The 10,373-nt window shown below is 38.3% G+C and overlaps 2 protein-coding genes across 4 annotated transcripts in view; one reads left to right on the top strand and one right to left on the bottom strand.

Moving 5' to 3' along the window:
• The first annotated feature begins 847 nt into the window (after positions 1-847).
• On the top strand, positions 848-2,337 carry cebpd (CCAAT enhancer binding protein delta). Its single transcript, XM_028803497.2, has one exon. The coding sequence runs from the start codon at positions 1,022-1,024 to the stop codon at positions 1,868-1,870; it is 849 nt and encodes a 282-aa protein (XP_028659330.1). The 5' UTR covers positions 848-1,021; the 3' UTR covers positions 1,871-2,337.
• A 2,550-nt stretch (positions 2,338-4,887) lies between these two features.
• spidr (scaffold protein involved in DNA repair) overlaps positions 4,888-10,373 on the bottom strand; it is a 389,881-nt gene continuing 384,395 nt past the window's right edge. For all 3 annotated transcript variants that reach the window (XM_028803494.2, XM_051929096.1, XM_028803495.2), the window contains 2 exons: positions 8,942-8,995; positions 4,888-5,646 (listed from right to left, as the gene is read on the bottom strand). In XM_028803494.2, coding sequence (XP_028659327.1) covers positions 5,533-5,646; positions 8,942-8,995 — 168 coding nt within the window. In that variant the 3' untranslated portion in view covers positions 4,888-5,532. The remainder of the gene's footprint in view (positions 5,647-8,941; positions 8,996-10,373) is intronic.

The raw sequence follows: 10,373 nt of genomic DNA, 5'->3' as shown, positions 1-10,373 counted from the left end.
TTATACAACCTTTTCCAAGATCAGTTTAAGAAATTAAACTATTTCAATATTTCTTCATTTGCATGATTCATAGTGTAAAGCTATGTAAGGCGCTATATATATATATATATATATATATAAATGCAAAAAACTGGATATTCTGAAGCTCTGCTGTACTCGGCTGAACTTGAAAAGTAGGCTCACCGCTTAACAAAATGCAACTTATTCGTCATTTTTAAGGAATGCAAATTTCTTTTTTTTTTTTTGCAGCTGCGAAGTTATTACTACTAAAGCGTAAAGCTGAAGACAACGATTGCGTTCCCCGGTGGGCGCATGTTTAACGCGGACTCTTCTCTGGATCGCCGACTCTCGGATTTACTTTGCGGACTCTATTTCTCCCGAAGGCATTTTCGTGCTGTGCACGGAGAGAGACGTATTTTCCCCCCGTGTTCTTTTTAATAAGAAGGGTTAAAGGTCTCTGGCGCACCCCGAGAAGACGTCACTAAGCACTCAAACGTCTGTTCAAAGATATAACTTGAAATGAACAAAAAAAACACTTAAAATCCCTCCCGGCGCTTGGACTCCCTGGTGCCGGCCCCCAGCTAGCGCTAGACGAGGCGGGGGTGGAGGGATCAAAGCGCGGGGCGCCAGGTCTGAGACTCGCAAGACGAGAAATTACGGAAAAGTCGGGAAGGACAACACAGCAGAAATCAGCGGACTGGGGAGGAAAGGGGAGGAGATGGGCGGAGACACACGAAATAACCACGCCCATTTCACCAGAGGGACACGGGCTGGTCAGCACTGGTTTGCCGGGAGGGGGGCGAGCCGTCAGTGACGTACGCAGGCAAAGAGCAATAAAAACAGTGTCGAGCAGCACAAGTCTGTGACAAGCCGAGCGGTGCCTTAAAGCAAGCAAAAAGAGCTTCTAAGAAACTCACCTGTGGATTGTGTGGGACTGCAACAGCACCGCGACGGGGATTTGCACGAGCGGATCGAGGCGTAAGAGAAGCAGCAAACCCGGTGTGTGAGTCGCAGCACGTTCATGAGTTTACTCTACAGCCTGGATTTTCAGTGCGTCTCCCCACCATGCACTATGAACCTAACTATGGACACAGCCAACTTTTATGAAAATAAGCTGGGCACCTTCCAGAACTCCTACAAGCAGCCGCGGGGCGGCATGCGTGACGAGAGCAACCTGGCTGAGCTGAGCACAGCACCGGCGATCTACGACGACGAGAGTGCCATTGACTTCAGCTCGTACATCGATGCCATGGCATCCGTGCCCAACCTGGAGCTGTGCAACGACGAACTCTTCGCTGACCTTTTTAACAACAGCGTCAAGCAAGAGAAATTGGACTTGACTTACATTGGCGCTCCGGCGCTGGGGGCGGCTCCTGGCTCCGTTGCTGCTGCTAACTTAAACAAGGACTGCGGCCGCGGCTCACCGGAGGCGGCGTACGCTAGTGCCATCAAGCAGGAGTCGGACTGGAGTGACAGTGACATGTCCTCGTCTCTCCCATCGCAAATCAAAGTCTGCGCCCAAACTATAATGAGCCTGCAGACTGGCCAGCCTACACCGCCCACCTCGCCTGAGCCATCTTCTTTCCACGGAAGGCCCGGCAAGGAGAAAGGTAAAAAAGCCGTGGACAGGCACAGCCCAGAATACCGGCAACGACGTGAGCGTAACAACATCGCGGTGCGGAAGAGTCGGGACAAGGCAAAGAAGCGCAACATGGATATGCAACAGAAGCTTCTCGAACTGGGCTCGGAAAACGAACGCCTGCATAAGACCATCGAGCAGCTCACCCGTGAGCTTAGTAACCTGAGAGGCTTTTTCAAACAGCTACCCAGCGCGCCCTTTTCCCAGCCCTCCGGAGTGGACTGCCGGTGAGCCATCGATGTGATCGGTCGGCAGGATCGGACTTTAGACAGAATACCTCAGCTACAGAGGGAGTTGGGAGAACCGTCTGGAGCAAACTCGAAATGAGTACTGTACTGTACTGGACGCCGCGCAGGCGCAGTGGCGCTGGCCGGAAAGTAACGTGCATAGCAACAGCGTGAAACAGAACGCCTCCGTGGAGGTGTCGTGCAGTCTGCACCGAGAGCAGCTGCGCAACTTCTTCGGATTTCAGACTTTAAATTATTTCTTATTGTTTTTATACATCAAAATGTATTCATACAGTTATGGTACAGCCTTTGCAATTACAGAAAACTTGTATTGAAAGAGAATTATATATATAAAAGACTGTAGATATATAAATACATTAAAATGCAGCTTTAGCATGTTTGAAATTTTTATACAAAATTTTGTATATAGTTTTTGAATTTTGTAAAATAAATTTTTTTGAGATATTCATACACTGTTTCTTCGTGTATAGTTATCAAAAAGTAGCTACATTTGTTTTACTCGGTTTATGACAGGTGTGCCAATAGCACATTGTGACAGGAGCCCTAATGGAGTTTCGGCAGGTATAACTTTCACAGTAATCTACCCGAAATATTTTAAATTGAGTTTTTGTCGGCATAGAGATTGTGTGAGAGATGCTAATTTCTTCTGGTTATTAACTCTGTTACTGATATTTAATGCATCTCGAGCAGCTTTCAGATATAGATGGTGCCTGCCTTTTAGTCTGAGACAGAATCAAGTTCAAGTTTACCGATTTACATTTAAAAGTATATGTAGCTGATCCATGTAATCAGTGAAAGTGAGGATCTATACATTTGTTTGGAGTATGAAAATCTTACACCAACCTTAGCATCTGAGAAGATGGGATAACAGGAGTAATTAACGAATTATAATTCATTAGGGCACACTGGAGCTCTTTGATAACCATGCCCGAGTACTTAATGATTAGAATGTAGTAAATAATTTTTCATCCTGACCCTATTTCATTTACATGGGACAGAGGCACTGCTTAAATAAAATATTTACACTGTATGTATGTTTGTACGTGCATATATATCTCTCATGGTGAAAGTGAAGATTTATTAATTTGGAGAATCACAAAAGTACACCACCTTAGCATCTGAGAAGATGGGATACCAGGAATGGCCATCTAAGAAGTAACCAGTACTTCTAAATATTTAACTAGTACATAGAAGAAACACAAGCTTTTTGGTGCTTACTTGTCAATTTTATGAATTTATATACCAAATATAATGGGATGATAACTGGAAGTTCTGTACTCCAGAAGGTCATTGTAAAACAACAAGGTAAGTGTAGGGATGTTCTTTTTAAACAGAAAATTTTCGTTAAGGCACTATGGAGATATTTGAAAACAATGACTAAATAATGGTAAAACTCATTAATATACAGTAAATATTGTTACAGCCTAAACTGATTTAATCTATGTGGGAAGGTCAAATCTGAAAAAAAAAATATATACACACACAGAGTGTGTTTTTTCCTGTGTGTATATATATATATATATATATATATATATATATATTTACATACTGTATGTGTGGATAGTTATATATATATATGTGTGTGTGTGTGTGTGTGTGTGTATAAATATATATATATATATATATATACACTTAATATTTTTGAAAATTCAGCAGGTAGATATTCACATTTTACTTGTGTCGTGAGCTCCAGTGGAGCAACAGAATGTTTAATGAGAACAACTATGGCTACTTTTGAAAACATGCAACAGCTTCAAGACATAACATCTGTCAGCAGCAGTAAAGAATGCAGATGCTACTACTGCCAAAATGTTTTGGTGGACTCAAAATGAGTATCGCTGTGCTGGGGACTTGTGCACACTGTCCAATTTCACACAAAGGTATGAAGGGAAACTTAACAAAATTTACTTCAGCCACTAAAAATGTCTTTCATGTTCTTATTTTTCAAAATGACAATCCAGTTTAAAAATAAAAAACTTTCTGGAACAAAAAGTATTGTTTAATTATGAATCCCACAATAATACACTAGACTACTTGATATTGATCCTTTCATTTTTTTAATGTTTGTAGTACTAGGGTGTTGTACTGTGTTAGCCATTATGAAAGTGGAGAAAAGCCAAGCAAAATGACACCTTTTATTGGCTAACTAAAAAGATTACAATATGCAAGCTTTCGAGGCAACTCGGGCCCCCTGTAATCATCCTGCCTGAAGAAGGGGCCTGAGTTGCCTTGAAAGCTTGCATATTGTAATCTTTTTAGTTAGCCAATAAAAGGTGTCATTTTGCTTGGCTTTTCTCTTTAATGTGTTTAAAATCCAGGGTAGGGTAGTTAGGGAGCTGAAGTCTACCCCAGCAGTCCTGGGTGAAAGTCTTAATTATTTCCTTTTCACTTTGTGAATCATTTAGTGTGTCATTTTGGCAACTGGATATTCATTTGCTTATTTATTGCATATAAATGACAAATGGTGAAAACAAAGGTAAAAGGCTGTCTGTGGGATGCAAAGGTTAGCCTCAGTAAACCACTGCACATGCAGAAGATGGTGCTTTTCTGAATGGTGTTAAAACCTTACATAAACAGAGAACTTTGACACTCTGGATTGTAAACCTCTTAATATAAAAAGAAGACGGATTCAAATTTTTTGACATGAGACTGTTACTAACTATTAAAATTACACAAACATCTCTCATGTACTCAGTGTAAATGCCAGTAGTCATTATAGGAATGTGTATATTTTGTCTTTTGAAAGAACCAAGAAAGTTTGAGAACTGCTGTAGTAAGTGCCCATAACCTTTACATAGTTTTGATTTGCTGTTTCCAATTATATTTTTCTTTTCCCAAAATGCTTAAAAAGAGACATCCTTTATGCAGAAGCTGAGAAGTATTTTTGGATTACTTTGCATGGCATGTACACTTAGCCTGCCTCTGTTTCATCTTGCCTACAGAGTAGAATGATAGAACTGGTAACATAATACAAGTTTGTATTAAGTAACAGACATTCACTTACAACAACATGTTTGGTTTTATTTAGACTAATGTACACAAGAATAGAGAATTCAGCTTGAGGAAAAAAAAAAAAACAGACTGTACACTTTCTATTATTTTTACACTTTATCAAGAAACAAATCTGATAAACAGTAGGTTCCCTGAGTGCTTTGCCAGTGAATGAACATTGTAAAAAATAAGAAGTCCTGTTCAAGTCATGTCTTTTGAAGTACAGGGGACCAGACAACATACAGGTATATCATCTTCAAGAAAGCAGCATTTAGTTTCTTTTTTATTGTCTTAAACCAAGCAAACTTCAACCTTGAGGTAGACATTTCAATCACTGTCCCATATCCCTTGATTTGTCACGTTATGCCAAATGGTCACAGTAAACCACACAATTGTCTATTATCACAGGTTGTAATAAGTCCCCCATCTGATTTACAAGATCGGAAAGGCAGGATTTAAAAAATGCTGCCTTACTGTAAATTTATATTTCATGACACAATCTGGCTCTGTGAAGTGGGGAACGTGTAATGGCTAGCTTTCTTTAGCCACTGCATGATCAGAAAATGACTTTAGTAAAGCCATTCTCCTTGTAACAGCACAGTTCACATCTTTCAGTGCAGCAACCTTCATAGATTCACAGCACACTTTTTCTACTTAGATGTTAATTTCTTCGAGCCCAATCCAAAGAGCTGGTTTCCTGGTAATGGTGTGGACGAAACAGCAGAGGGGACCCAACTCTTTACCAAGCACTTGTTCCACTTCATAACCCTGCAACAACAAATCAGACCCACCTTAAAACCCAACCCAACCATTTGATATTATGTGTTAACACAGCATTCATGTTTTATTACTCTCTTCTCAAATCCTGCACAATGCTAGATAGCAACATGAGTTTCAAAGTCCAAGACAGGTGGGTTTGTTCAGTCTCAGTTTGTGTTCAAGGCAGCAGCCTTTGATGAAGGGCTGCTTTTCTCAGTCATATAGTACAGAAAGTATCGGGAAACTTAACGGCATAAATGTAAACCATAAATACCCACATCTTACTGCTAATTTTATTTATTAAGGGTGGTGACTCAGCTGCAGAGGGCTTGACGGATTTCATAGCTAAAATCTCTCTTAATGGTGGAGTGGATACCTTTGACCTCAAATGTGTATCGCGCCCCACTGAATATATGCAAATAGGTTAATGTCAACATGCAATTATTATTTTGTATATACTAGGGGGCTTCGCTTGCCAACAGGCCTGTGCTACGCACCAGCAACTTCACGTCTCTGTCACCCACGTATGTGGATTTCACTTTCACCAAACAACAAAACTTTTAATTCTCGCAGATAGGCCTCTTCATTGGGAAGAAACACTACTTTTCCCTGATGGCAAAACAAATTAGATGATCTACAAGTCTCTGACTTAAAGTTTAAAGCCAAACAATATCTTCTGTCATATCACCTATGTCCATATATTCAATCTCTTATTGCCTTTACCTTTTCGTCGATATCACATTGAATTTTGATTCTGTGTTTGGAATTACATTGTGACAACGCAACATTTACTGTAACTGCCTGTGAGTGAATATCGTTTCTTTCTCTCTACAAGAAATGTGTCTGACAATAGCATTCACACAAATGAGAAATGATTGAGCCGTGTGCGTGGTTATGTGGGCAGCGTCTCGCGGGATTTCACTTTCACCAAACAACAAATCTTTTAATTATCGCGGATACGCCATTTCATTGGGAAGAAACACTACTTTTTTTTCCCTAATGGCAACACGAATTAGACGATCTACAAGTCTCTGACTTAAAGCTTAAATCTCTTTTCGCTGTTCCGTTATTTCACCAAGTAATAATTTCCGTTTGTTTGCACTAATGTGATCTTTACTATCCTTTTTTTTGAGACTTTCGAATTTTCGTACTTCCATTATCTCTAACCTGCTCTGCATGTGTACTGCGCCAACGTTTTTGAATTCTATACGACATTCTATTTTATCATCTACTCTCTGTCTTTTATTTTCGGCCCCGGGTATGGTTAAATCTCTTGGCACAAAGACTCGTCTTGCGGGACATGAAAGCGTCTCTCTGAGAAAATCACATCTCGTCTCCTTCCAAGATTTTTTTTTATAATAGAGAGGTCATTTTAAAAATCTGTGCTTGTATATTTTTTTTTTCTCTTTTTGCCTACTTACTTAGTCAATGCTTTTAACGTAGTTCATAGAGACCAAAATAAGGGAAATCACAGAAACAATACCCATAGCTGCTGTATCAAAATATTTCCTAGCCAATGCACATGGTTCCAGTTCAGAAGAAAAGGTATCAATTTGTTCCTTAAATTCTGATGTTAAAGGAGGCCAGTTACTGCTATCTGCTATACTTTAGGGGTAATTATTGACTCTGACCTGAATTTTAAATCACATTAATCAGACTACCAGGACAACATATTTTCACTTAAGAAATATAGCAAAAGTTAGATCCCTTATAACTTTGCAAGATGCTGAAAAATTAGTCCACACTTTTGTTTTTAGTCGACTAGATTACTGTAACGCACTCCTCTCAGAACAACCCAAAAAAGACATCAATTGGTTGCAACTAGTGCAGAATGCAGCTGTCAGAATCTTAACTAGGAAAAAAAAAATCCGAGCAAATCTCTCCAGTTTTGATGCCCTACATTGGTTACCCGTGCTATTTAGGATTGACTATACTGTAAAATACTGCTTTTGATTTACAAAGCCTTAAATAATCTCACTACATCCTATATTTCGGAATGTCTTTCATCTTACACTCCAAACCTTAGATCTTCAAATGAGTATCTGCTTATAATTCCAAGAGCTAAACTTAAAAGAAGTGGTGAGGCAGCCTTCTGCTGTTATGCGCCTAAAATCTGGAATATCTTAAGCAATAGAAATTCTAATTTCTAATAAGGCTAATACGGTGGAGCACTTTAAAAAAACTGCTAAAAACCCATTATTTTAACATGGCATTCTTATAGCTTCCTTTTAGTGTAACCCTGATATTCTATGTATGCATTTATTTATCGTTTTTATCATGGCTCTGCAATCCATACTAACCCCTAACTTCTCTCCTGCTCTTTTTCCGATTTTCTGTGCTGGCCCCACCACCTGATCCAGGCACCATGCAGTCCCTACATTGATGGATTGAAGGCCAGATGTCCACATGACCATCATCATCTAATTCTTCCACGTGATGTCTGAAAATCATGAGGACTGATTTAGATCATTTATGTTAGGTAGAATGCCCAGCAGGGGCTGAGCAGTCTCATGGCCATGGAACCCCTGCAGATTTTGTTTTTATTCTCAAGCCCTTTGGAGGGTTTTTTTTTTCCTGTCCTCCTGGAACTTACTTTATTTTTATTACTGAGTATTGCCTAGTCTTATTTTTATATTTTTATTTTTTTATAAACATTTCTTTCTTCATCTTGTAAAGCACTTTGAGCTACATCATTTGTATGAAATTGTGCTATATAAATAAATGTTTTTGTTGTTTAAACATTTACATTGAAGCACACATTTTAATTATATACTTCTTCCTTTTTTTGCTTCTGGGGTTCTTTCAGTTGTTTCCTTTGTTATATGTTTATTTGACACTGTGAAACTCCCTAGCATCATTCTTGTTGAAAAGAAATGCAAAAAGGGTACCCTCTCTTTGTAAAACCTTTTTATTATAGTATATTTTATAATATGTGTATGTATTAATTTAAAAATTTTCCTCAAGTGTGTGAATTAATAAAGAACACACTGCTATAGTAGTGGGAAATCAATGCTGTGGTTGACCAGTGAGCAAAAATGGCTATGGATCATTGTGCACTTGTGTTCACTGACCAACATCAACCTAAAGAATTTGTCCTAGAAAACAAAAAAAGGGTAAATGAAACACAGTACACTTAAAACTAAATATAAACTGAAAATTGGTTATTTGGTCCTAGAAATGGCACAGGTATAGAAAAATGAAACTTACTAATCAGTTATATTTGTTTTACTTGAAAATACAGTGGTGAACAGAAAACTATTAGAACAGTATAAATGAAAAAGTCTTCATTAGCATTAAAACTAACCTGCTCATTGCTTGAAGTGGATCCCAGAAGCATTTCAATAGTCACTTGTTGTAACTATGAAGATAAAGGAAAGAAAAATATTAACTGTGAAAAATGTTTTGGGAAAAAATGAGAAAGTAACGAACAGTTATTGTTCTAGTATCATTGCTGCAGAGAAACTCCAAGGCTGTCCCTGACCCTGACATACTAATACAGTACAGTTAGGTCCATAAATATTTGGACAGAGACAACTTTTTTCTAATTTTGGTTCTGTACATTACCACAATTAATTTTAAATGAAACAACTCAGATGCAGTTGAAGTGCAGACTTTCAGCTTTAATTCAGTGGGGTGAACAAAACGATTGCATAAAAATGTGAGGCAACTAAAGCATTTGTTTAACATAATCCCTTCATTTCAGGGGCTCAAAAGTAATTGGACAATTGACTCAAAGGCTATTTCATGGGCAGGTGTGAGCAAGTCCGTCGTTATGTCATTATCAATTAAGCAGATAAAAGGCTTGGAGTTGATTTGATGTGTGGTGCTTGCATGTGGAAGATTTTGCTGTGAACAGACAACATGCGGTCAAAGGAGCTCTCCATGCAGGTAAAAGAAGCCATCCTTAACCTGCAAAAACAGAAAAAACCCATCCGACCTAACTGTATATGAAATTAGATGTATCTCAAGATAAGGACAAAGAAAAAGCCTGTGGCATGCAAGATGCTAAAGCGAAAACGAAAGGATCAGAAAGCACAGAACTGGTGGCATTATCGGAGGCATTGGTTTGTATTGTGTGCTTGCTGGAGGTGTCAGCAGTCCTTTTTGCTCATTATGTGTACCATCTACAGCATCAACAAATAAAGAGGTGAAGGTAAAAACATCTACTTCAAACAAGTCAAAATAATGTAAAACAACTTATAGTGAATATATTATTAATGGTTTTATTTCTGCTAAAACATTTTACAGTTTAATCAGATAATAAATTGTAGCTGGGTATATCCTGATGCAGAGATTTTCTCTGTATTTCAAAAACCATGAACTTCCATCATTCAATCACCACACACACACACAATGCATATATAAATATAAAATCATATTTTATGTCAAAAATGGTTAAAAGAGCAGCAATTTGTGAGTTTGTGCAGATTTAAAGAATTTGTAAAAAAAAAAAAAAAAAAAAAAAAAAAAAAAACAGCAGACATTTTACAACTTTTCAAAAGAAAATGTCCTGCAGTCTACCTTAAACTTACATAGCAGGCCCAAACAGAAGATTTATGATAAGCAGATCTGATGAAATAGGAATCCAAGTTTTTCTTTTAACCCACAAGAAGATACAGAATAGATTTAGGTTTGTCATATAATAATAATAAGCCCTTCAATGGTGCCCTGTTTAGAGTAGTTCTTCTACCTGTGACTAATGCTTATAGATTAGGAACTAGTTTCTCGGGACTCTG

The sequence above is a fragment of the Erpetoichthys calabaricus genome, chromosome 6 (assembly GCF_900747795.2).
Source record: "Erpetoichthys calabaricus chromosome 6, fErpCal1.3, whole genome shotgun sequence".
NCBI lineage: Eukaryota > Metazoa > Chordata > Cladistia > Polypteriformes > Polypteridae > Erpetoichthys > Erpetoichthys calabaricus.
The sequence above is the reverse complement of the archived record's forward strand: the minus strand, read 5'-3'. Positions and strand labels throughout refer to the sequence as shown.

Coding starts and splice junctions, on each gene's coding strand:
- cebpd (XM_028803497.2), top strand. CDS start 1,022: ATGAGTTTACTCTACAGCCTGGATTTTCAGTGCGTCTCCCCACCATGC.